The 27489-nt window shown below is 44.4% G+C and overlaps 1 protein-coding gene across 9 annotated transcripts in view; it reads right to left on the minus strand.

Moving 5' to 3' along the window:
* Positions 1-1921: 1921 nt before the first annotated feature.
* Positions 1922-27489, minus strand: part of ST3GAL5 (ST3 beta-galactoside alpha-2,3-sialyltransferase 5) — a 51082-nt gene continuing 25514 nt past the window's right edge. For 2 of the 9 annotated variants that reach the window (XM_045446735.1, XM_045446729.1), the window contains exons 2-8: positions 27297-27420; positions 24368-24479; positions 19219-19323; positions 14612-14955; positions 10668-10854; positions 8788-8946; positions 1922-4323 (exon numbers count right to left, since the gene is read on the minus strand). In XM_045446735.1, the coding sequence (XP_045302691.1) occupies positions 4075-4323; positions 8788-8946; positions 10668-10854; positions 14612-14955; positions 19219-19323; positions 24368-24479; positions 27297-27420 (1280 nt within the window). In that variant the 3' untranslated portion in view covers positions 1922-4074. Of the gene's footprint in view, positions 4324-5291; positions 5366-8787; positions 8947-10667; positions 10855-14611; positions 14977-19218; positions 19324-24367; positions 24480-27296; positions 27421-27489 lie in introns of all 9 variants that reach the window. The other 7 variants (XM_045446737.1, XM_045446731.1, XM_045446734.1 and 4 more) reach the window with 6 other exon arrangements.

Below are 27489 nucleotides of genomic sequence, written 5' to 3' on the forward strand. Positions count from 1 at the left end.
TTTTCTTTCCCTGATAAATGGGTTGAAATTTAATACTGAGAATTGGTCAAATCTACTCATTTCAATAATGAAAGAAACTACCAAGACTGCAGTTTCCTTTGTTGGGGGTGGGGAGGAGCATTAATTTCTACTCGATAAAATGTGAGTGTGTATATTTAATGAATAGTTCCCCTTCCCAATTTACTTCAGTCTTATATTGAGTGTTGGATGTAGGTAAATACAGACAAATGCCATGTTTTAAGAATACAAGTCCATGCTGTCTAAAGTGACTTGGGAAGTGGACAAAGACAGAATGAAGGCTGAGGTTGGGCCAGGGTGTCTTGACCCTCAGGGAAAAGGGCAGAGACAGATGGGTGTTCGGGTGTGCTCTGTGTCCTGAGATCTGCTTCCCTTTGTTCTTTGTGCTACAGTCTGAGAGCTGAGTTGTGTGGTCATCTGGGCACGCCCTCGTGGAGGGTAAAGGTCTGGGGAGAGGGCACTGGTCCCATGGCAGCAAACACAGGGTCCTTTGTTCAAGAGAAGCATTTTGTTACCATGTGTGTGAATGGAAGGAAGGCCAGGTGTCACACAGTTCTTGCTGGCTATCCAAGCTTACTTAAAGCTCACTGCATTATGGTTTTTTTTTTTAAATTTTTTAATGTTTATTTATATTTGACAGAGAGACAGAGACAGAGCTTGAGTGGGGTGGAGGGGGTGGACAGAGAGAGAGGGAGACACAGAATCCAAAGCAGGCTCCAAGCTCTGAGATGTCAACACAGAGCCTGACCCAGGGCTCGAACCCACGAGCAGTGAGATCCTGTCCTGAGCCGAAGTCAGATGCCCAATGGACTGAGCCACCCAGGCGCCCGCCCTCACTGCATTCCAAAGGGACTTGTGCTAATTCGCTAGTCCTTTCCTTCCTTCTCAATGAAATTTACTGAAGTGTCCCCAAGAAAAGGTACCCCACACTTGGATACTGTAAACCTGCCAAGGAGGAGAATAAGTCACCATTTCTTAATCTTCTTACAATGCTGGACTGTAGCAAGGCCAAGTCAACAATTCCTTTGTTATCAAGTCCCAAAGCGCTGGGGTTGGAATACACCTAAAACAAAGTGGTCCTTGGTTTTAGAAATCTTTAATAACCTGAGGATATTAGGGTGTGGCCACTTTTTTTTTTTTTTACAACTAAGCCTCTGTCTGCCACACAAACCAGACTGACCATTGATGGCCAAGAAGTCATCACCGTTCAACGCAGTCAAGTAAAAAAAGCTGGTTTAACAACTTAAATAATGGGCCAACAAAAAGTGACACACCCCAAATTTGTGAAAACAGACATTGCCAATGCCTTATTAATACATTCTTGGGAAATGAGAAAACCAGCGTGACACAAAAGGAGCAATAAAGGGAAAGGGACACCTAGAATACATGAAGTTGTCTAAAAGATCCCAATTGAGCTTTGCCTAAAAACATGAGACACGTCGTTGGGAGATACTCATCCAGTCCCCAAGAATTTTCCTAAGGCCAGCTTAGGTTTCTGGAGACAATCTGCTCTTTGTAGGAGATGAAACACACACACACACACACACACACACACACACACACACACACACACACACACCATACAACTCACTGAAATTTTCTGTGGCCCAAAGTTCCAGTAAGATGTATGTTAAAATACAGAACATGTAGAAGTCATTATCAGTTGCCTCAAAAGCCAGGACTACAGCCATGTAAGAGGGGTGAAGCCCGTTATTGGAGATCCACCTTCCAACATCTTGAAGTGCCTAGAAGTGTAAAGAGCGAATGTGCATGGGGTTGAGTAAGGGAGGAGTAACTCCAAAGCCAAGAAGCAACTTCTAGCAAATAACGAAATGCCAAAGTGCTAAAAGTTCTTGAAGATGGTCTCTGATCAACTCCGATTGGCTGATGGACTCCATAAAAGGTCTTTGAAAAAATCATGCCTTTTTATTCACTCAGGGCACTTACCCTCTGCCAGTAATTAAAATGCAGGAGGCACAGGTAAAGCAATGTAAGGACACAAAAAGGACATCCAGGGGAGGGGTGGGGAGGGGGCCAGGCCTGACAGTGGTCGAACGCTGGCCAAGTGCTGGGCGTGGAACTACACACCTCCCAGCAGCCTTGCAGGGCCGTGGGACACGAATCCACAGGGGCCCGTGTGCAAGTGCTCACAACGCTGGGAAAGGTGTCTAAGGAGGTTCCAAACTCTGGCTTTTGTTAAATTGTTAAAAAAAAAAAAAAAAATTGAGGCTTCAAGTAGCCCCTGGAGGATGAGGGGCTGGAGATGGGTGGTATAGGCCTGGCCTTACCTGGGTCACACAGGACAGCCGTGGACCATCTTCCCGAGTCTCAATTTTCAAAGCTAAGTCATTTAGCTGGTGAAAATTTCAAAGCAGTTCCTCTTAAACAGTATTTGATAAAATAGAAAGCAAAACCCATAAAAAATTTTCAGTCTCCCACCCAGAGAGTTACTATTTTGCTATGCTGCCGGCTCCAAGCTTGACCCCAGGGCCCTGGAAATCCAAGGGTGCCTGTCTGTTAGGACTGGCCCCTCCCCCTGCACGCGGTCGGGATGCAGCAGATGCAAAGATACAGAGGGGCTGGGCTGCGGGAGCACGAGGAGAAATGAGAACCCAGATGTGGCAGGGAGGGAGCACACTAGATGCAGATCTTCTGATGACAAGGACAGGACCAATTAACAGACAGAAGCTGGAATGAGCCTGTTCTCTGGGAGGAAGCCACCGCCCCTCACCACTCAACATCTCTCCGGCAGTCCCTGTGCTGTATGGGATGCAGTCCCTCTGTCACTCACTGACAGCATCCCACACTGAGGTCCCCACCTGGCAGCCACCAAGGACATTTCAGGCAGATTACAGACATTTTTTTTTTTTTTGAGACTCAAATTAAGTAGACTGTGGGAGCTCCTCAAAAGCTTCTTTTTTAATTCTTTTTAAAAATTTTTAGCACACTATCTGGAACACACTGCCAGGTAGGCATGACAAAAAATTTTTTTAAGTTGATGTTTTCTTTGAGACAGAGAGTGGGAGTGTGAGCAGGGGAGGGGCAGAGAGTGGGGGGAGAGAATCCCAAGTGGGGCTTGATCTCACGAACCTGTGGGCATCAAGAGTCGGACACTTAACTGAGCCGTGCAGGCGTCCCCCCCCCCAATTTTTTTTTAAATAGGCAATTTATTTTAGTGTTTCAGAAGACATGATTATTCTTGGAAAGGGTTTATTCTTCTATAACTCTGGATAACAAAGATTATACCCTAATTTTGATAAGCCACCTCAGGCAGACAGTGGGACACCTCAGGTTAACGCTGAAGTGCTTGGGAAGGGCAGTAAAAAAAAAAAAGCCTCAAGAAATTCAAGAGTTGTCATCATTTCAGGGAAGGCGGTGGCTTCTGTTCCCTAAGGTGGCTTCAGAGAATGCAGGAGACCTAGAAAATGTCTTCTGTGTCCCTCCCCGACCACGGACGTTGTTTCCCCTGGTTGTTTCCTGCAAGTCTTCTGACAGAAGGCAGACCCGACAACAGAAAGCGACCGTGAACTTCTCCAACTGGCCCAGGCCTCACGCAGCAGCATGGCCAAACCAGGACTAGTGGTTTAGCTACTGAGCACATCATCCTGGAAGTGCCCCCGACATCTGTCCTACCAAACAGTAACAAGGAACCAGAATCAGGCATTCAGGACTCTCATCAAAGGAGTGACCTCCATTCTCCTTCCACTTAATTACCTGGTATTCTGTGTGCAGTAGACATGGACAGAGTTTTTACAAATTAAATAACGTTCTTAAAATTCAATAAAACATCATTACATACAAGTCTCTTTGAAAAGTCTTTCCCATTCAATTCTCAAAATTAACTTACAAAAGTTTGTGCAAAAACACTGACCTCAAATAAATAGGTGGGGGGGGGGGCAAAATGGGAAGAGCTAAACTTTTTTTTTTTTTTTTTAAATTAAAAGTTAAAAACACCAGCTGCACTTCAAAGTATTTGCAGGATGAAATGGATCAAGAAGGCTAGGAAAAACAGCCTTCAGAGTCAGAGCTGCATTTTCAAGTGAGGTTTCTCTGTGTTCAGAATTCACAATGGATGCCTCCGCTGAGGTCCTTCACCACGCCCTCTTTGACCAGCTTTAGGAGGAACCTGGTCTCTGTTGTCACATTATGCATGGTCTGAAAGTTCATGGCAGCCATGCAGAGATTGTCAAAGTAGTGCAAAGGTGTTTTGGGTTGATTGAGGTCATATCCAAAGCCTGCCAAACTGACTTCATCACACAGATGTGTGGCTAAGACAACAGCAATTACACCAATGGTGGGGACGTTCTGAAAAAAAAGGAAAAGACAAAACAAGGCTTAGGAGCACAATTCATTGATTTCCAAGGGGCATCCATGCTCTGCAGAGTAACACAGGCTGCTCTGGGGGCCGCAAGTTTAGACATGGCATGGTTTTACAGATCCCAGAATCCTGAAGTCGGACTTCCTGCCTAAGTCAGGGATTTACACTCTAAAACATGGTCTGTGATGTGGACACTTTTCACACACCACCAAGAGGTAGCTTGGCAGTTACTGTACCAAGCTAAACAGTGTTCCTTCTAAGCCTTCTTCCTACTGGTCCTACAGGTACTGACCGGAACTGCAAAAACAAGTTCATTTCTTTTCTTACATGACACGTATCTAGAAGGTCTAGGTATCTAGAAGGTCTGTCCGCTCTGGAATCAGTGGTCACAGGACCTTCCACAGTCTTTCTTGAGACCTGTTTCTGGAGTTGGGCCCTTCCCTGTGGGCTCCTGTGGACAGTCTCTGCCAGAGAACACAGCAGCCTCAGTTCTTGCCAGTGAAGACTGAGTTCACTGCTTATCTGAAGCTGCCTCCCACCCAAGGCCAAGACTCCTGGCAAATAAAACACTTCCAGGTCATTTTTCACATGTATAGCTGCTAAGCCAGGTTCTGCCCACCCTCGATTTGGGCAATTTTTAGGCCCCAGTTAAGGGTCTCCACATTTGTTCCTCCCAAAACGTTATCCTATGGACTTTGGCCTAGTGCGCCAAATGTCTGAACCATTCTGGATTCTGACTGAGTCGCCACTCTGCCACCCTCCTGTCCACCATCTTTCCACTTGCAAATCGGGAATCGTGCTTTCTGTATCTCTGTCCCAGTTTTGGGTGAAGACAGTACACAGGGCAGAGAGAAATACAGAAAGCCTTAAGCTGTCTAAGCACTAGCCGAAGGCCACTGCTGACCTGCAAATGACATTCTGTTGCATGGTTTTTCATGTAAATAAATATACCTACTTTGTTCATCCTACTTGAGTCTGTGGCTTCCAGAAACAACTCTCCTTTTCCGTAAACTGGAACAACAGCGAACCCTTCAGAGTTCATAGTTTAATCAGGATTAAGGAGCTTCTACTAAGCTCATCATTTGTCAAAAGCCACCTCTTGCTCCTTGGTGTGTTGCATCCACGTCACTCATTAAAAAGAAACTCAACAGTCACTGAATTCAAGAGAAATTAACCCAAAGGAAGACTTTCTGCTGTTTAGCCATAAGACCCTAAGGCAGTGTCCTGTCTTACCCTGTGGCCAGCGTGGCACCTAGCAGGTCGGGAAAACTCAATCAGGGTTTACAGAAGGAGTGTATGAAGTCAACTGCTCATAGGGGCAAGTATATGGAGAGAAACTCAGAAACTATCAAAAACCACTCAGAGGGGCAGAGCATTTGACTGCAAAAACCACTCAGAGCATGTTACCTACAGAACATATCCCCTAAGATCATACCTCTTAATTCAGCAGACTTCCCTGTCTGCTGGAAGGGCCTATGCGTGAGGAAGTTCCTGACAATGCAATCAGTTTATTGTCCATTTTCAAGCTTTTCCCTATGTATCTCTGTACACACATTGTTATTTTTATTTTTTAAAGTTTTTATTTATTTATTTTGAGAATGAGAGTGCACGCATGATCGAGCAGAGGGACAGAGAGAGAGAGGGAGAGAGAGAATCCCAAGCAAGCTCCATGCTGCCAGTCCAGAACCCCATGCAGGGCTCAATCCCACAAACCATGAGATCATGACCTGAGCCAAAATCAAGAGTCAGATGCTCAACGGACAGAGCCAGCCACGTAACCCTCTAATTTTCTTATAATAAAATTTTTTAGAGTAAAATTGCTGGGTCAAGACTATTCACATTTAAAGCTGATATCTACTGCCAAAATACCATCCAGAAAAAGTACCAACTTATAATTCTATCTGTATTTCTGCCAAACAAGGACATTATCAAGCTTTTAAATCTTTGCTAAGAAAACAGGAAAAAAATGTCATTGTGGCTCTAATGTACTTTTATTTGATTACTGGTGAAATTGAACATTTTATCATGTACTCCTTGGCAGTATAAATTTCTTCCTTTGTGAAATGTCTGTTCATATCTTTCCCTCATTTTTTAAATTGGCCCATCTTTTCTTTTTGCTGTAATAAGATCATTCTGTACTTTGAGAGTATTTACTATCATACATATGATAAAATTTTCCCCACTTATTCTATGTTCTAACTTTGTTTCTGATACCATTTGCTGTTCAGTAATTTCATATTTTATTGAAAGTAAATCTGCTCATTTTTGAAAGGTTACTTCTTCAATAAAAATCTACACAAACCACAAATGAGCATTTGCCTATGTCTAAAAAATATGATGAAATTTAATAAAGAAACAGGGCAGTTGAGAAGATAGAGAAATCGAAAGGTATTGAAAGATACTTGAATATATTTATAGTAAAACCTCTTCATAACTTAAGAATCTCGCCAAAGTCTATGTAAGTCTTTTTTTTTTTTTTTTTTTTAACTGCTTTGTTAAAATTGATGCTAACAGGGGCACCTGGGTGGCTCAGTCGGTTGAGCATCTGACTTCGGCTCAGGTCATGATCTCTCAGTCTGTGAGTTTGAGCCCCGCGTCAGGCTCTGTGCTGACAGCTCAGAGCCTGAAGCCTGCTTCAGATTCTGTGTCTCCCTCTCTCTCTGCCCCTCTCCCACTCTTGTTCTGTCTCTGTCAAAAAATAAATAAACGTTAAAAAAATAAAAAAAAAATTGATGCTAACAGGCTAAAAGTTTTAAGTCCACGTTCTGGGGGAACCAATATGCTCCCATGTGGGCAAAAGCAGCTAAAGCAACCTATTCTATAGTGAACGGATCATGGACCCTGATAGCTGCTGCCAGGGGGCAGGGCCACTATCCTCTGCGAGGGAAAAAGGAACCATTTCCTGACCAGAAAGACTGGTCCTGGCCATGCTCCTGCAGTGGGCAGAAACTACGTGGCTCTCCCCAGGGATGGGAGGGCAGGAAACCACCCGAGAGGGCAGACGCCTGAGAAAAATGGCAGCCTGCCAAGGGAAGAGCTTCAGCTGTGTTCATGGCTCAAGCCTGGGGCTGGAGCCAGAGTTGGGGTTAGCTGTTACTGATCACAGTAAAGAACTGGGTTTTTGTTTGAAGGAGCCTATTTAGGTATTTGTTTTTCCTATGAAACACAGAATTCTTCCTTTAGAGTTTACATAGGTGTTTTAAAGAACATTTTTAATTAGAATTTGATTCATAGGGCAAACAGAAGAGTCTGCTCATCTGCCTATTGGTTGACCACATCTAAGAGCCTAGCTCAATGTTTGCAAACTGTGACCCTGACCAGCCCCAGGTATCTCCTGGGCAGTATCTCAGGCTCTCAGTGTGACCAGCAGCACTGGTCCCCATTTCCAAATTCCTTGCTTTCCTTCATATGGGGAGATTTTGCTTGGAAGTTTGTTTAAGGAAGGGGTGCCTGGGTGGCTCAGTCGGATGAGTGTTTGACTCTTGATTTTTGGCTCCGGTCATGGTCCCAGGGTCGTGGGATCAAGCCCTGATTCAGGCTCTGCGCTGAATGTGGAGCCTGCTTGAGATTCTCTCTCTCTCTGTCTCTCTCTCTCTCTCTCTCCCTCTCCCTCTCCCTCCCTCTCTCTGCCCCTCTCCCCTACTTGCACTCTTTCTCACTCTCAAAAAAACAAATTTTTAATTTTTTAAAATTAAAAAAAAATTTTTTTTTAATTAAAACGATTTTTAAAGCTGTGATTTCCAGCTTTTAAAAAAGTGTTTTAAAGACACAGGCTTAGCTATTCGGATCATAAAGAAATAGGTGATAAAGCCATTGCCACCTCCCTGGTGGCAGCACAGGCTAAATGCGGGTAAAGAATCCCTACTGCAGTGAACAGCCAATATAGTGCAAAGGTTCTCAAATTAGGCTGCAAAATAATATCACCCAGGGGGCTTTGAAAGTCCCAATGTACAGACCACCACACAGAATAATTAAGTAGAAAGTGTGGGATGAGACCCAAGTATCAGCTGAAAAGCACTGCTCTGGGGGGCGAACTTTATTTACCATCACCTGTAAAATGAAGATAAATGTCAATTTTCGCCTAAGCAGTGCACAGAGTTAAAAACGCAAAGAACTTTTCAGACCACCAAAGTGTCTTTCGGTGTCCTCCAGCAGTTAGTTATATGGAGTCACCGACTAGGAATACCTTAAATAACATCCCAGGGACCTAAGTGTTAACGTGTTGACTGTACTGAAGACAGGAGTCACCAGGGGAAAGGCCAGGTAAACAATGAGGAGCCCTGAAGTCAAGATGCAGAATAGTAAACACACACGACGCATCTATCTGCTCAGTGACTACATTTCTACACTGGATGACTCTTCTGGGTATACAGCTGAGCCCAAGTGAAAGTTGTACAGCTGTCTCCCTTCCAACACAGAGAAGAACAGTTAACTTTCAGTTGCAACAATACCTTATCTCGGCCCCAGAACCTTGACTGGGGCTCTGAGTACTGAAGGATGTCAAAGGCAGTCTCTTTGATAATAACTGGATTCAAAATCCTGAAATGTTTTGGCTGTAGTGGGATTTTTTCCGCCACCTGCTTCCAAAAGAAGAGTCGCACCCAAAATGGCTAAGGAAAGAAGGCAGGCAATCATTAGGGGTATTTAATAAGGTTATCCCACCAGCAGCAGGTGAGAACACACCCCTGCTAATCAGCCCAGAGTTATGGCGTGACCCCATGTGGGCTTGTCTGCTGCATTCGACAGCAAAGTCACCGAGATCTATGCGAATCCAAGAACCCAACTCAAAGTAGCCACCCCGAAGGACCTGATTTATGAACGTGGTGTTGGACAAGAGGACGAAGGGCAGCGTCGGCTCTGGTTTCCATGGGGAGGAAATTTCCCAGGGAATGACCTGAGATGGTAAGCCTTTTTAGGATTGAAAGGCATCGTTTGTCCCTGGGGAGACCAGGTGAACAGATCCTATTTAAGGGTATTAAGTGTAAGAGTGACCCACTCCGACCAGGCCCTCACCCTGCATCCTCTCCATGGCTTTGCTCTATCTGTCTAGTCCTGTGAAGTCTTCTGGTAACTGAAAGTTATTTCATGGGTGCTTCATCTTCCAACTAGGTCAACTTCTACACAACAGAAAGTCCAGATCATAACCTATGCAAAATCAGGCTTTGCAGATACAAATTCTCCATCACATGGAGCTTATGTGAAAAGTGTAACAAATCCTCTTAATTTTGCAGACGGCTAATTTGTGTGTATATAGATAGTTGGCTCCTGGAATCTATTTCAGCATCATGGGTAGGACCATAAAGTAATGTGATCAATTATTACAACAAACAAAAGGGAATATGACCAAGTGAGGGCCATTTCCTCAACATCTGCCCCTTTGGAATTCTGTGAATTTCCTCCAACAAGGGGACGACCTATCAGAGCATTTTTAGAGAATCTCTTTGGGAATATTCCTCAAAGGTTTTGTATATATTCTTTTGAAAATCCTCCACAGTGGTTTATACTCATCCAAGTAAGTCTAATTTCTCGATTAGCCAAAAGGCATGTAAACTCAAGTCTGGTGAGTAAGGTAGGTGATCACTAGTAACAATTTTGGTTCAAAACTTGATTTTCCCATTTAAGTAATGATCACAATTTCTACATGTGACTTAACCTTAAATTCTGAAAGTAATTCTCAACAAGGAGTACTGCTGCGTTTCTACAAAGGGAGTAGTTATTTTAGAGACACCACAAAAGTACAGTTGATCCTTGAATGATGTGGGGGTTAGGGCACCACCACCCTATCCCCGCATAGTTGAAATCCACATATAACTTTTTTTTTTTTTTAAGTAGGCTCCATGCCCAGCATGGAGCCCAATGGGAGCCTTGAACTCACAACCCTGAGATCAAGACCTGAGCTGAGATCAAGAGTCGGACGCTTAACCGACTGAGCCACCCAGGTGCCCCCACAGATAACTTTGGACTCTCCGAAAGCTTAACTACTGAGAGCTTACTGTTGACCAGAAGCTTTACTGATAATATAAATAGTCGATTAACACATCTTTTGTATGTTATATGTATTATATATTATACTATTACAGTAAAGTAAGCTAGAGAAAAGGAAACGTTAAGAAAATCTTAAGGAAGACAAAGTATATTTACAATACTATACTGTATTTACTGAAAACAATCTGTGCATAAGTGCACCCACGCAGTTCAAACCCACACTGTTCAGGGGTCAACTGTATGTATGCCACTGTGTTTGTTTAAAAAATAAAAGTCTGTAATTACACTTAGAGACCCCTCCACTTCTTATGAAAGAATACTAGATGGCTGAGTTTCTAGTGCTTACCAGGGTTTCATTTTTCACCATTGCTTGAAGCCAGTTGAAGTCAACACTCTTAAATAAAACAGCAACAAACAAGTCATGGGAATAATAGTCAAGGTCAGACAGTGGCGCACCCTCTGGGTAAGTCATCCTTATGGTAGTTTTATTACCAACATGCTCTGAATATCCCTCAACTGGTGCACTGTTTAACCTATTTAAATAAAAAGGAAAAGATAAATTGACAAAGCAAGCCATCAACCCTCTTATCATATCATACAAAGTCCCTGCACTGCATCCCCTGCATTTTTAGGACTGGGAGTGAGCTGTGGGTCTGGAGGAAGGCATCCCTCCCAGCAGCCCTGCGTCCCTGAGGGACACCCATACCTCAACTCTGAATGTCAAGCAATCCCATGTAGTCCTGCCATTTCAAGCTAACCCAACATATTATATTTTAGGCTTTCTCTGGGCACCAGTGATGTTGCCTTGAAGGCTTCCCACTGTGTTCAGATATGAGGGGTTCCTGCCAGGAATTCAAAAAGATAAGCAGAAAGGAAACCTAGAAACCAGGGCAAGGCAGACACAAACCACACTTAGACTGACAGGGTGAGGACCAAGGAGGGCAATAGGCCCAGGTGCATCCTTAAAGCAAGGATTTGGGACACTTACAACTGTCAGATCAACAAAGGCTCTTACCAGGCTCGTTGTTTGGGGGCAAATTGTAAGAATTCTTCTGAAAGCAAACTGACCCAGTTAAAGAGTTTCGTAATCTCAAAAAATGTCTGTCTGGTTCTTCCCCTGTATTATCACACCTGTATCCCAACTTTCTTCTCTATTCCGCTGCCACTTCTTCTAGATCTGATACCTACCTCTGGATTATCATAAGATATTATTAGACACGATGACTAAATGCAAGGCATGCCCCTGAGGTGGTTATTTTTTCCCATTTCTTATTTTAAAATAAAGGACATTATCAGTGTGGCTGGTGAAATATGGATAAGGATGTAGACAGGGTCTAAATTTTATCGATGTTAATTTCCTGATTCTCAACATTGTTCCGTGGTTCTGCAGTTCTATAATAGAATGAATGCCCTTGTTCTTGGCAAGTGCACACTGACTTGTTTAGGGGTAAAGGGGCTTGATATTTGCAACTATCAAAGGGTTCAGAAGAGTAACAGGAGAGAGAGAGAGAGAGAGAGAGAGAGAGAGAGAGAGAGAGAATTATAAAGCAATGTGATAAAGCATTACAGGTTGAAGATCTGGGGGGAAGGGTGAAAGTGAGTTCTTTGTACTATTCCTGCAACTTTTCTGTTAAATTTGAAATTGTTTCAAACCAAAAAGTTAACCTCCAAAGGCTTCTTCACTGATATTCTCCCTCATCATCAGGCTAAGCAACCCTTTCTCTATCCCCAGCACTCAGTGGCCTCCCAATGCCCACACATGAAGTCCCTGTTCCCCAGTCTGGTGATGTGTGGGCCACCACTGGGCATCGGGCCACCTTCCAGCCCCTTTCCCACTCTCCCAGCCTCTCCCTCCTCCTGCCAGGGTGGGGGGCTCCACACCTAAGATCTCCCCACCTACCTCCTCCCTGAAGAGCCAAATCCCACTGCTCTGCCAGGCCAGCCCAGGGCCACCTTTCACTCCCGCCACACCTCTCCTCTGGCCCAGAGTGTGCACTGCCTGCAACTCCTGGCTTCTCTCTTCTTCTCTTCCTGTGTCCCAGTCACAGACCAGTAGATGGGCATGAGGTCCCGTCTGCCTCCCCAGTGCTGCCTGCGCACGCATCTTTCAGCTGATCACGCAGGACCGGGGATTAGGTTCTGGAAGCCTCATACCCTGCATGTGGACTGTTCGTGTCTGGCCCGGACCCTGGGCCCTGCAGTGCCTCAAGGTGCTCATCTCTGATGCCAACAGTGATGGCTCCACTGAGGAACGAGAACATCTAAAGCAGACAAGGTAGTGTCTGGCACACAGAAGCATCCAATGAAAGGCAGGGGCTATATCCTTCTTCACCCCAACATTTATAACCCTCGAGGCCCCACTCCTGCCCCCTCCACCTCACACCATTCCTGCTCTCTGGCCGCTGGGGCCCATGGCACCTCTTCTGCCTTAAAACTACGTTCTTGGGGCTCCTGGGTGGCTCAGTCGGTTAAGCATCCAACTTCAGCTCAGGTCATAATCTCACGGCTCATGAGTTCAAGTCCGTGTCCAGCTCTGTGCTGACAGCTCAGAGCCTGGAGCCTGCTTCGGATTCTGTGTCTTCCTCTCCCTATGCCCCTCCCCCGCTTGTGCTCAGTCTCTCAAAAATAAATAAAACATTAAGAAAAAAAAATCTAGATTCTTAACTATTTCTTCTATCTTGGCTCTTACAAAAGTCTGGTTCATTCCCACAAACACTTTACACCCCCTGTCCTCTCCTCCAGAGCCCCAGTCTATCCTACAAATTCTCCAAACAGAGCTGCTAACATCCATTGAGCCTTTACCCCAAGCCCGACACTAAATGCTTTACCCTAAGTTCTAAGTGCTTTACATCTGTGAACTCATTTTGTCTTTATGTAAGCCTATAAGGCACATACTATTATTTCCTCCATCTATAGATGAGGAAACAGAGGCACAGGACAGTTAGGAAACTTGCCTGAGATCACAGCTACTGGGGACAAAGGCATTATGTGAACATATCACTTTTAGACTCAAAATATCTGAAATGGATCTTGTTATACTCCCTCACTAACCAGAGATTTTTTTCTCCAACTACTCCGCTTCTGACAGCAGTTCTGCTAACACCTGAGACCCCAGACTAGAAATCCTGGCATCCCTTACCATTAACTGTCAAGCTGTCAGGAAGTCCCCCAATTTACTTTCTCAATATATCTCCCGGATTTGATTCTTCAGTCTCCATTTCCACTTTTTCTGCCTCATACCAGGCCCGCACACTGCGTGCACGGACTACAAACTCGACACCCAGTCCCCAGCCCTCGCCTGCCCTGTCTTTGGTCAAATCCACACGCTCCTGCTGAACAAATCTGATGAAGGCCCAGCATGCATCGTGCTCCTGGTTCTACACATCCTTCAGATGGGGAGAATTTATCAAAATGTATCAAGAGCCTTAAAAATATTCGAGTATCTTTAAGCCAACAATTCTGAGAATTCTTGGAAAGGAAATAATCAGAGATAAAGACATAAGTATGAGAATGTGCAAGGCATTTTCACAATAACAAAGAAACTGAAAAATTCTAAATGTCCACAACAGAACAGCTAAATAACTTCTGATACTCTCATTTAGAGGAACAGTAAGTACTTGGAAGAGTTAATTTTCTAAGAAATATTTAATGACCTCAGAAACTGTTCATAATATTAGATTAAAAAAGCAAAATACTTTATAAGAATATAAATGCACTCATTAGTACGTGTATAGAACAAAAGTGGAAAAAACACAGCAAATTAATAGTGGTTGGTTATTTGTGCTATGAGTGGTTATTTTCTTTCTTACATTTTCCTGTATTTTTTTTTTTTAATCTTCAAGAATGAGCACATTTTACTTTTACAATCAGGAAAACAATTTTCAGCCGGCTAAACCAGAGAGAATCTAGGATGAGCGGAGTTCAGACTGTGTGCTCCCACGATCCCTCCAGCACTGCTCGCGGGGTGCACCTACACCGAGCCCTGCTCCCCGAAGCCAGGCATCTCACTAGCTCACCCCCCAACACCACGTCCACTTCCTGGCTCTGCCTCACCCAGGCTTCCTCCTGAATCTACCCAGTCTTCCAAACCTCACCTCCTCTGTAAAGGTTCTGCCATATTAGGGTCGATACGGCGCAGTTTGGGGGCATCCAATCATTTCAGGTTTGGGTTTCAACTCCTCAAGCAGTAAATCCCCTGCAGGCAGGGGCCTGCACACTTCCTGCACCCCTCACTGTCGCTGGCACTACACCACCAGCAGTGAACTGAACTTTAGAGGTGAACCCATGTACCTTATCACAACATCAAACTGGTTCAGGGCATGGCCCAGTGCTAGTCCGTGCAGTATCCCGCCGCTTCCGATAACCACACAACGCCTACAGCTCTTTGCTTTTAAGTGTTCAGGCATGTCGTGCTCAGGCAATATCTCCAAGAGGCTCTGGACTTGGCTGGAGAACCTCCGGAATCCAAAAGGAGGATCGTACTTGTACTCGGCTTCATTCACTTTGGGGGCCTCCTTCACGAAAGGTGGTAAGTCCATGCTGTACCTGTGCTCAAACAACTGCGCCATGGACTTCTTCGCAAACTTCGGTCGGCATTCCTTCTGCAAGACTTGCTGAGCATATTTCTGAGCTCTCTGGAATGAAATCACACCAGGCTGAGTTTAAAAAAAAAAACCTCTCAGGCATCAGAAATACCCTCTTACAGATGACACTGTGTCCTGGGATGTCTGATAAAGCTCCCTGTAGATTACTGTCTTTCAGCACAAAACATCTCCCTTTTAGAGTTAATTTGTGGTCAGAAACTTAAAGAAAAAAATCTGAGAGAATCACATAACAAGGAGATAAACTCAACAATAACTACTTCATTATACAAGGAAAGCATGTCCTCATACCCCCACCTCCTACCCCTAGCCTGCCCTTGTTCCTAAAATAAATGTGGGGTGAAATACATACTCTGATGTATTTCATGTTTTATAAAAGCCCGACACAGGCTACAACATGGATGAACCTTGAGAACATTATACAAAGTGAAATAAGCCAGTCACAAAAGGACAAATACTGTTTGATTCCACTTCCATAAGATCTCTATAGTACTAAAATTCATAGAAACAGGAAGTAGAACGCTGGTTATTGGAGGCTGAGAGAGGGGCGGGTGGGAAGCTATTGTTTAATGGGTACAGAGTTTAGGTTTTGCAAGATGTAAAAGTTCTAGAAGTCTGTTTCATAGCAGTGTGAATATACTTAACAGCACCATATTGCACGTTTAAAAATGGCTGAGATGGTAAATTTTATGTGATTTTTACCACATTTTTAAAAAATCTCATATTTTAGGTTCCTGTCTAGCAGGATGAGAAACAGGCTTATTTACCTACCAGCTGGGGCAATGAGCTTCATACAGTCTGAAATGCAAGTTATTCTACATGTAACCAGGGAATAATGTCACGTCAACATAGAAGTAGCTGGCCTTGGTTTTGTATACAATTTTCCTTGCACATTAATGCTTTGCCTCAATAAGGAATGACTGTTGGGGCACCTGGGTGGCTCAGTTGGTTGAGCGTCTGACTTCGGCTCAGGTCATGATCTCGCGGTTTGTGAGTTAGAGCCTGGCGTCGGGCTCTGTGCTGACAGGTCAGAGCCTGGAGCCTGCTTCGGATTCTGTGTCCCCCTCTCTGTCTGCCCCTCCCCTACTCGTGCTCTGTCTCTGTCTCAGAAATAAACATTAAAATTTTTTTTTTAAATAATGAACGACTGTTGAATGCCAAATACTCTAGCCCAGATGAATGCAGCAACCCACGGAAGGACATGGGACAAAGAGCCTTTCGTCCCAGTCTTTCCTCTTGGCTCAGTCTGGCCAAATTCTGCCTCCAAACTGTTTGGCAGGAAGTTCTCCCTCATCGCTGTACTTTTTGTCCTTATCTCCACATTCAGCAGCCTTGGCTTTCTTACCCCTCCTCCCACCAAGCTATCTTCTCACTCACACGCACATACAAACACATATATACATGCGTGTATGGTGTCCTAGATTTGCTGGGATATTTATTTTTAGGACTGAACATGTCTTTTGAACTGCATCCATACTATTATGAGGATCATTATTGTATATAATTTTATTTTATTTTTTAAACTTTTTAATGTTTATTTATTTTTGAGAGAGAGAGCGAGCGAGAGAGAGCATGAGAGGAGGAGGGGCAGAATCCGAAGCAGGCTCCAGGCTCTGAGCTGTCAGCACAGAGCCCAATGTGGGGCTCGAACTCAGAGAGTACAAGATCATGTCCTGAGCCGAAGTCAGAGACCCAACTGACTGAGCCACCCAGGCACCCCTGTTGTATATAACTTTAAATGTTTGCCTCAACTATGTTCTTCCTCAGAGGCTTGTTATTTTTATTGTCTAATTTTTGTATAATAATTTTTTGTAGGAAAACTTCTATTTTACTATAGCAAAAGCCCTCCCCCCCCCTTTAAATTACAGCTTCAAAAAGTTATTAGCATCTGGGAAGAGTACACTGTCTACATCTTGAGGATACGGCCGTGGCCCTGTTTCTGAAAAGGTGAACTGACATTCTCTGAGCACAGATGCTGCTGCATACATTATGCCAGCCACTGCCTCGGCCTGTCGCTAGATCTCCGACACCTCACACAATGGCCGTCAGTACCTTCACTGTGTGGGCTCAAGGAGGCATGGCCAGTAAGAGGGCTGGGCTGGTGTGCTAACCTGGTCCGATTACTTCCCAAATTCCTAAAACCACAGCCTCTGTCCACACAGAGCAGCACACAAACACCACCACTGAGAACAAGGGTTTAAAGACGAATTGGCATCTTCATGAGGAATCGGCAGGAAAGCCAGGCAAGGACCAGTCGTGACCCCGAGTAGCACCGGAAGGAAGGCCTGCTAAGCCCATGTCACTCTGCACCCAGCAGGGACTTAACACCCCACCAGCGGGGGCAGGGCAAACAGACAAGCCACACAGACCACACACATCTGACTCTAGACCCCAGGCCTGAGGGTTGTGAACAGCAAGTTTTAGAGGACAAAAGGCCAAAATGACATGTCAAGCGTCTGGTTTTGCAGATCTCCTAGGATAGAAATGGACCTCTGAGAAGTGCCCAAAGAAACCCAGAGCAGACGAGTGATGGGCTCATGACTGGAAAGAGAAGTAGGTGATCAAGCCAGCAACCTGGGCTCGGCTCTCCTGAGCTGCCAAATTTTCTCTTTAAAAGTTTCATTTGGAAGGAGTGAAACTTCATTCCATTTCCGTTCTGGCAAAGAGCTCCACTTGAGGCTTCAGACTTAATTGTCTAGACCGGGGGCAGAGGACAAGGGCTAGTCATCACCTTGTGACGGGGACTGCGCCTGCCCTCACTCACCGCGGGTGCGATTTCATCCGTCCCGGGCAAGTACATGCTCTGAACGCCACCGGCAATGTCTACGGCGACAGCAGTTCCTCTGCTCCTTTCGTTTCACCTCATTTAGAGGTGTGGACAGGCCCCGAGAAAGCCCCTGGGACCATTTCTTCTAACCAGAAGTTGTTCCAGCCTCTCCCCCACCTCCTCCACAGCTCGAATGAGAAAAGCCCGGGGAGGAGAACCTCGCCTCCCAGAGCCGTGATGAAAGAAGGGGCTGTGACCCTCCCCTGCCCTCCTGCAGAAAGCTCCAGAGCTGGAAGCCAGAGCAGGCAAGGACAGACAGAAGCAGAGGGGTCTGGCTGGCATTCATCCACTGGGAAGGACACTGGGAGGACCACTGGGAAGCAGAGAACTGGCGACTGTCGAAAAGATACAGAAACTCCCGCTTCTCTCAAATCAAAGCGTGGAAATGAGGGCTTCGGTGTCTTAACCGTCTTCCAGGCTGAGCTTGCCGGCTGCCCACAGCTAAGAATAAACAGACATCTGGTAGTTCCGACTGTCAGGGAGGTGGCGACTTGCCATGGAAAACCACAATGTGAAAATTCACCGAAGGGTATTTAAAAAATCAAAGTGATTTTCCTCGGCAGTCTCTGCTTTCATTTCTACTGCAGAATTTTTAGGATAATGGTCCTCCAAATAGAAGTAAATGGCATAATTCTTAGTAAAAGGCAATGTTCTCTTTTAGTCCTTTACGTCGAGGACAGGGCACGGCACTGAGGTTGGAGGAGGGTTCCGGGCCTAGAGCTCACCAAACCTGGGTAGGAGCCCAATGCAGCCACAGACCACGTGAGCCGAGGGCATGGGCTACCTTATGACGCTTTCAATGCCAGATGTGTACCAGGCTGGTGCTGGCCTCTTCCTCCCAGGGGCTGCTCTGACGCCCACAGCATTACGCACTCTGCCCGAAACACGTGAGAACAGCGGTAGGAGAACCGTGAGCAAAGCTACTGCCGCATGTAACTCACACTGAAGTCAACCATCTGTAACTCCTACCCAGCTATAAAAGTAGGGCAAAATCTGAATAACTGAGTCACAGAAAGAGTACCACAGTAAAAACTCAGACAGTCAGTGGCAGCCTGGGACTGGTGGCTGAGGGTGGGGACAGACTACAACAGGTGAGGTAACTTACCCGTTGGGTGATGGACAGAATGTTCTAAAATTGGACTGGAGTGATGGGGGTGTAACTGTGTAAGTGCACGGACACTACAAAACTGCATGCTTGAAAGGACTAAATTTTATGGTGTGTGTATTTTGGCACAGTAAACCATTAAGAAAAACCAATCAGAAGATCTGGATGCTGGACCCGGTTCTAGATCTGTCAACCAGCAGTGTAACCTTGACTAAAGATCTAACCCTCGGTCAAGGCTTCAGTTTCCTCATCTCTGATATCCGAGGATGATCTGGGGCAAGGAGGCAGCGCTAAAAGGGGAAGAGAATCGGTCTAGAGGTGCAGACACCTGGACTAATACCTCGGCCCAGGTTATACTGCTTACCTTAGCTATGTGAGCGCAGGTCTGCAGAGTCAGAGAGAAGCACATTTGGCCATAATTAACTACACAGCAAAAAATGCAGTCCTCAGGGTGATATGTGGTTTTTAGCTGAGAAGAGAGAGGGCCAAGTTCAAACTGCTGCTACCACGCAGCCCAAACCTGATTGTGACCTGACATGAATGTGCCCTTGTCTCTCCTTAAACATTTTTAAGTGCAATTTCACATCTGAAATGCACTTTCAAAGTGTCCGGGTCCCCACAGAGACCACTGTGAGTCTTTTTAAAGAAACAGTACACTAAGGGGCGTCCTTAAATAGAAAGGACAAAAGCCATGGGCACACTTCTGCAGCTGTGTTAACACAGGCCAGGCCCAGCACAACTAGGCAATGCTCAGAGTCCAACAGGGTCAGCAGGGTCCCACTAACGTTGCTAGCTGCTGAATATCATCAACAGAGCTAACAAGGCCTCATGGCTTTGAGACCACCTTCTGCTAACATACATCTACAACAATTCAAATTTGCCCCAGTGCCCTTGGTGGTAAGGACCAATGTCCAGCAACAGTCTGGAGACAGGGTTCTCTTTGCAGAGAGCTCATACTGCACACCGCCTCACAGCCATTGAGAACACCAGGACCACACCGGCCAGGTTCCCTGGCCATTTCCTGCATTCCAGACACTTGAGAAAGGATTTCTGGTTTTGCCTTAATGAAACGTGACCAGATATCAAATTGGGGACCTGCTCAGTGTGGCATTCAAGGGCTTTTCCTCTTTGGTCCCGGCTCATTTTCAGTCTTCTCTCCTGCTATTCCCCACCCAAATCTTCACTGATCTCCAACTCTTGCTGTCTGTCTAATGTGGCAAGTTCTCAGAGGCACATGCAGAGGACAAGCTGTCAGGACCACTGTGAAAAGTGGGGCATTCTGACAGCGTCGACAATGTTAAAAAGCTATTAAAAAATCTCAAGTAATGAAATAAAAAATATCCCTAATTCCACCATGGTTGTAGCAAGCTTTCACTTTCTACTTTATTAATTTGTGAAATTGACCGAGATTTTCACAAACATGTTTGACTTATAAAACCATCAGCTGATTCCCCCCTCTTTCTCCACAAACTACAAGGGATTTTCTACTTTATTCATTTCTGTATTATTTGAATTTTTGGTGTTATTTTTATCATTGGAAAAAATAATGATCTTTTAGAATCTTTTAGAACTGGTTCGATGTGGTGGTCACTGTGGACTGCTACTGGGTCTCCATTTCCTGTTCCTTCTTCTTAGGGAGCCGTAATTCTGTTCAGGCAGTTGTCACCCCTTCTCTAGGCAGGCAGTGGGGCTTGGGAAGCTGACCTCGCCCATTAGATACTTCCATCCCCTTTGCCAGGGATTGGTCAGGAATCCTCATTGGAGCCAATCAGGGCAGGGCACTGGCAGCCCTGAGAGGCTGTTATCGGTCCTGCAGTGAACTTAGATTTTAAAACTTGGCCCCATCAGCCTAAATGGAGAACTCATATTCCATGGTTTAGAGGGAAGAGGATGGCAAGATGGTTTTTGTTTGTTTGTTTGTTTTCTGTCTACTGTCTACTGGTGGATATGAGGAGGTATCTCACCTATTCCTTAAAGGGACATTAAACTTAACAGACGTTACTGAAAAATACTCGAAGAGTTGCCTGTTACCTAACTGTGGATGTTCTATACAATCTGGAGTTGAGAGATGAGACACCACACCATGGTCCAGTAATATCTCCCCTCTCCCTGGACTTTAATATACCTAAGTATATATTCATTAATATAAAATGTTAGCACACAATCCCCATTTCCCAAGGGCTTGCTTAAAGGACAAGTGGAAAGACAGTTAAAATACTACAGTGTAAATGTTAGGATTAAGGTATGAAGAGGCTTCCAGAAGACAGAGAAAAGGATGATCAGAGAAGGCATCTGAGAAAACATAACTCTTGAGCTGAGATTTGATGTAAAAGATGCGTAGCAGAGGGGCAAAGGGAGGGAGGGGCTCCAGCCAGAGAAGTTAGAAAGATTGTAGCAAACATAGGGAAAAATCGTTTCAACAAATGGTGCCGGGAAAACTGGATATCCGCATGCAAAAGAAAAAGGTTGGCCCCCAGCCTCACATCATATACAAAAACTAACTCAAAACAGATTAAAGACCTACATTTAAGAGCTAAAACTATAAAACTCTTAGAAGAAAACACAGGATTAGGCAGTGATTTCAGAGGTCTGGAATCAAAAGCACAAAGAACAAAAGAAAAAATAGATTAACTGGACTTAATCAAAATTAGAAACTTTTCGTGCTGAAAATGACACCATGAAGAAAGTGGAAAGACAATCCACAAGATGGGAGAAAATACTTGTAAACCATGTATCTGATAAGGGACTGGTCTCCAGAATATATAGAAAACTCTTAACAACTCAATAATAGAAAGACAAATAACCCAATGAAAAATTGGGCAAAGAATTTGAACAGATATTTCTCCTTAGAAGATATATAAATGGCCAATGAACATGCAAGGAGATGTTCGTCATTAGTTACCAGGGAAGTGCACAACAAAACCAAAATGAGGAAGAAAGAAAGCAGCTCAGCCAAGGAGTAGTGAAAACATTTAAGATTTAGGCCCCAGTTCAGGCAGTGCTGGAACATGGGGTGGCTAAAGGAGGCTGAAGGGATTGGCAGGAACCAAGCCACCAAGAGCCCTACAGGCCAGACTAAGGAGTCTGGACATTCCAAAGGTAATGGGAACAAATCACAGTTTGCAACAGGGAAGCAATATATCAGATTCAATTTTCAGAAATATTAATCCAGCCACACTGGGGCATGCCTGGCTATAGAAAGGCAGGTAAGGAGGGGCACCTGGGAGGCCCTGGCTGTGCTTAAAGAGTTTTAGAGATTTGCCACAAAGGCACCCATTTATCCCAACTGTAGATGCCTCTGACCATCAAACGCTTCTCCTCTCAGCCTGGCCGCCATCCCCTGATCTGCACCCCTGCCGTTAAGGCCACCTGGGCAGAGCGGACCCTTCCATAGGCCAGGCCTCTGGCTTGCTGACAGTAGCTGCCACATGCCCTCCACCAGTCCTTCTCTCCTTCGGGCCGCACAAATGTTCCCATTGCTTCAAAGGTTCCTCAGGGACATGGTCTCAAGTCTCTTCTCTGGTCATCCTCCAGAGTCACTAGGACTCCTTGGGGAACTTTACAGAGTAATAGCCATAATGATCAGAGCACTTGTCTGAGCTCTGCAGGGACAAGCAGAGCATCCCTGGTCTATTAATGTAGCTAAGGACAAGCTGTACACAGCCACGGCACAGGCCAACACAGATGGTGCTGGCCAGGCACGAAAACTGCCAAGTTAATTTTACCCCAGGTATACTAAAGCACATCTTCCCCACCTTGTACTTGTGAAATGGTGTGCTGGACCCTTGTATGCAAGAGCTCCCATCTCTCCTCAATTAAACAAGACTCGAGAGTGATTATCTTTGCAGTTGGTCAGACGGTTAACGGCATGATTGATGAAATGGACAGGAGAAAGAGAATGTGGATAAGCATGACAAAGAAGCAAAGGGAAGAGCGCACAGATACTGGGGCGACCGCAAGGCCAGCCAGACGGGGAGGCAGAAAGCCTGAGCAGAGGCGCTAGACACATCCTGCTCCACCACGGCAGACGTGCTGATGCTGGAAAAATCAGCAGAGTCAGCGAACCTCTGGGGACAGATACAGCACAAAAAGGCAGGCTCTGTGAGACACAATGGTTCTGCATCAGCCAAGCTGTGCCGTTTATTTTTTTATTTAATTATTTTAGAATATTTCATAAAAATAATATTTTATAATAAAGTGTAATTATTAAGTATTATTTTCATTTCCTTGTTTATACCCACCTGTCCCACATAGTGTGTGAGGCACTTCAAAGGACATACAGATTGAGGTAAAAACATGTGAACAAATACCCTGACTAGAAAAGGAGTTCTGCATATATTATCTTATTCAACCTCGAGGACTACCCTATTATACAGATATTGTTGTCTACACTTCACAGCTGAGAAAACTGGGACTCAAAACAATTAAGTAACTTGCCCAAGGTCTCGTTTTTTTACTAAGTGGCATTTAGACTTGAATCTAGGTCAGAAATGTAAGCTCCCTCCTACTCTCTGCATCACTCTCCCTATAACTTCTGGCTCCTTTCTGGGGACATCCCCTACCCAGGTAGACAGCAGTCACGTGGAGCTAGGACCACATGGCCAAGACCAAGCCCCAACTCCACCACTTACTAGTGAAGGTAACCTTAAACTGGTTACTTACTCTCCGCGCCCCTCCTCTCAGCTGTGAGACGGAGGTAATGACAGTTCCTACTATGAGGGTAAAATGAGTTTATATTGCTGAAGTACTTTGAGAATAGTTACACAGTATACACTAAACCAGATTAACTAAACTGGTTAACTAAACTACATGTAAACTTAGGCAAGCAGCTTAACCTCCCAGCCATTGTCTGTAAGAGGGAGAGAACACTGGGGTAGCTCCCAGCCGGATGGTAATTAAATAATATACGTAAAGCACCTATACATGTTGGTTATCATTACTGCCATGCTACCTTACTTAAAATCATCTCTTCTTTCGTCCAGGACAGAACATTACTGGATCATTTAACTACTCAACTAAGTAGTGAAATTAGCATTTAATAGGTCAATTGATTTAGAAAAATGAATATAAATTGAAGGGAACAATCTTGAAATACAGTGTGAAATCATTAAAATGAAAAATAAAACACAGCAATGACAGGTGATACCCAAAGAACTTCCCCCTGTTCTAAGAACATGTACACTGGCAACATCACAGCAAAGTACTCCACGACAGGTGCCCTGGGGTGTGTCAAATGCAACCCACCTCCTGCCACGACTTCGGTAAACGGAGGAACAATACTGTGGGGTAGGTGTGGGGGTAGGTGGGGGAATAGGTGGGTGGGTTGGATTTATTTTTTTTTGGTGGTGGTGGGGGAGAGGGTCATCCCTGATTTTGGAGTGCTAAGATGAAGTATTTTCCCTCCGTTTATAACTTTCATGACCACTTATTTATAACCCTTTAGAGATGACACTTCTGTTTAAGTATAAGCCTGGAACTTTTTTAATTTAAATCACACCAATGGAATATCTAACCTTTACACGGTCCGGGTCTACGTAATGCCTTCTTTTCATGTCACATTCTTCGGTAGTATAATTTAACTTGAGGATATAAAGGATCCACACGCCAAACACAAGCAATATACACCTGGAAAAAAATCAATTAGGCATCATGACATGGTTATGTGATAATCAAGAGAAATCATGAGAAGTAAGTGAAAACCTACCCCACGTTGAGTCTGTCTGCCATGCAGCATGAAAGTAGTCTTTAAGGTGACCTTAGTGGTCAACATAGGGCACCATTTCTTATTTTCCCAACAAGATAGTCATTTATGACTCTCTGTTATAAGTGAAAGTAGAGAAAACTTGTCTCTGCAAAGATGTCATAATAAAATGTGAATCACGATGTAGACCACGGGTCTTAAAAAAACAAGTAACATCTTCTGAGCTATAGAATCTCAGCTTCAATTTTTTGCCATTTTAAAATACTGTCAGTCTTCCAAATGCTGTATGATTCCACTTATATAAAGTACATAGAGTAGTCAAAAATCACAGAGAATGAAAGAGTGGTGGCTGCCGGGTCAGGGGGAAGGGAGGAGGGGTGGGGGGTGGTGGTTAGTGTTTAATGGGTAGAGAGTGTCAGTTTTACAAGATGCAAAGGGTTCTGCAGGTGGATGGTGTGATGGATGCACAACGGTGTGAAGGTATTTACCATCACTGAACTGTATACTTAGAAATGGTTAAGACAGTAAATTCTATGTTATGTGTATTTTACCACAATAAAAAATGGGTGGAAAATATTGGGAGCCCTTAAAAGAATAAGAAAGCAAAATGAACAATCTCCTCATTATTGCTCCGAAGATTCTACCCCCAGAGGTAAGCTGACTGAGGGGAGACAGAGCCACCAGCTACCCTTAAGACCATCTACAAAAAACTGCTTTTAAAGATCTGATAAACTCACATTATTGTATAGTTTAAAATACACACATGCACATACATACACACACAGGATTAGGATAAAAGATTTAAGGCTAGTCCTGGTTCTAGAGACCTCTTTTTTTTTTTTAAGTTTATTTATTTTCTGAGAGAGAGAGAGAGAGAGAGGCTGAGAGAGAGAGAGGGAAGGGCTGAGGGGAGGAGGGGCTGAGACAGAGGAGGGGTGGGAGAGAAGGAGAGAGAGAGAATGAATCCCAAGCAGGCTCTGCACTGACAGTGGGGCTGGATCTCACAAACTGTGAGATCATGACCTGAGCTGAAATCAAGAGTCAGACGGTTAACTAAGCCACACAGGCACCCTCAAAACCTCATTTTTAATAAGCTCCCCAAGTGATACTGATAAACAGTAAAAAAAAAAAAAAAAAAAAAAGTTTAAACCAAAGTTTAAGAACCACTGTTTTACATAATATGTGTTACTGAAAAAACAAAGTTAAAGAATAACCTTAAGGGGAAAATGATCTCTTGTCTAAAGAAAGGGGCAGTTTTAAAAATACAGCATCTAGCACAGTATACTATATACACCAGATGCTAAATATTTCTTAATATTTGAGGAGGATAATGCAGGACAGTATTGCTAGAAAGTGTGTTCAAGACTTCTTGATTCTTATTTCAACAGGATCCCCCAAGAAAACCTGGACAAGCATCCTAACTTCTCCCTGGAATCAAGGACAATGTTACATGAATAGGGTGTTACCATCTGTGTAAAAATGGGGGGTGAGTCACACACACACACACACACACACACACACACACAATATTTCTTATATATACAAGATAATATTGGTTATCTTTAAGTGGGGAGCAGAAATGAGAAGATATTTTACTGAGTACGTTTAATACCTTTTGAATTTTAAATCTTGTGAATGCAGTATTACCTACCTATTCCTCTCCCCAGCCCCCCAAAAAGGAATTACATTCAGTGCATGTAGTAATCCCTTTTCTTGATTACCAAAAAAAAAAAAAAAAGAAAAAAAGAAAAAAAGAAAAAAAGGGAAGGGAAAAGAACAGTGTGTTAAAAGCAGGCCCATGGGCACCTGGGTGGCTCCAGTTGGTTAAGCGTCCAACTTGGGCTCAGGTCATGATCTCACAGTTCGTGAGTTTGAGCCCCGTGTTGGACTCTGTGCTGACAGCTTGGAGCCTGGAGCCTGCTTCGGATTCTGTGTCTCCCTCTTTCTCTGCCCCTCCCCTGCTTGCACACTCTCTCAATAAATAAACAAATGTTAAAAAACAAAAAAGCAGGCCCAATGCCTAGAGCCCTGAGGACACTGCACGGTACTTCCCCGTCGTGACTCTCTCGCCCACACTGTGAACAGCCATTGGCCCAGGTGTACCTCATTCGCAGCCACAGGCCGGCACCCAACACAGTGTCAGGCATGTCAGACCTCAGTAAATATCGGTTGGTGTCAAAAGTAGCTGGAAGATACTAATGTACATTTCCCTTTCCTACCTTCCTCCTTCTACACCTCCTAAATTAGTGGTATTTTCAAAAGGGTGATTTTCAACTTGGTTTGGCTGCTACCAAATGCAACTGCCAGGTCCCTCCTTTAACAATTATACCACATATTAGGATATAAGGGTGACCTGGCTGAAACACCGGTCATCTTTTTTAGTATTCAATATTTAAGGCTCTTCAGAAGCTTGTAGAGGACTTTAATTAGCCATATTTTTAGATTAACTTAAAATAGCTAAGAGGAAAAGCCCTGTTTGGTCACGTAATGGCAGGGAGAGCTGTGCACTTAAGAGCTGCTCTCTCGGGATGGTGCCTCCCTGGCTGGCACTGTCCTATCATTAAGTAAAGCCTGATGCATAAATCCAGACATCTGTGCACTGAATCCTTACTCAAATGTGCCTTTGTATGATCTTCTGACCAATTACGAGAGCCATCCTTCAGGGCCTGTTGCATTTTTCTCCCAGCTCCCCACAGCTGACCTGGTCAGGGCAATCGTAAGGTCCGAGGGCTCATACTTACTTGAGGATGTCTTTTAACAACAGGTTGGGTCTTCTCATCTTGTTTTGAGCTCGGGTGTACCATTGCAGAGAGGGTCTTGAGCAATCACTCCTCAGTTTCACACAGTTATACTCACTGGGCATTGCTGTGAAGAGAGAAGCAGCCAGGAGGAGGGAAAAGAGGGAGAGTCAGGCAAATTGTGTTTACAAAGGCC

Source organism: Leopardus geoffroyi, chromosome A3, assembly GCF_018350155.1.
Source record: "Leopardus geoffroyi isolate Oge1 chromosome A3, O.geoffroyi_Oge1_pat1.0, whole genome shotgun sequence".
NCBI classification, from domain to species: Eukaryota; Metazoa; Chordata; class Mammalia; order Carnivora; family Felidae; genus Leopardus; species Leopardus geoffroyi.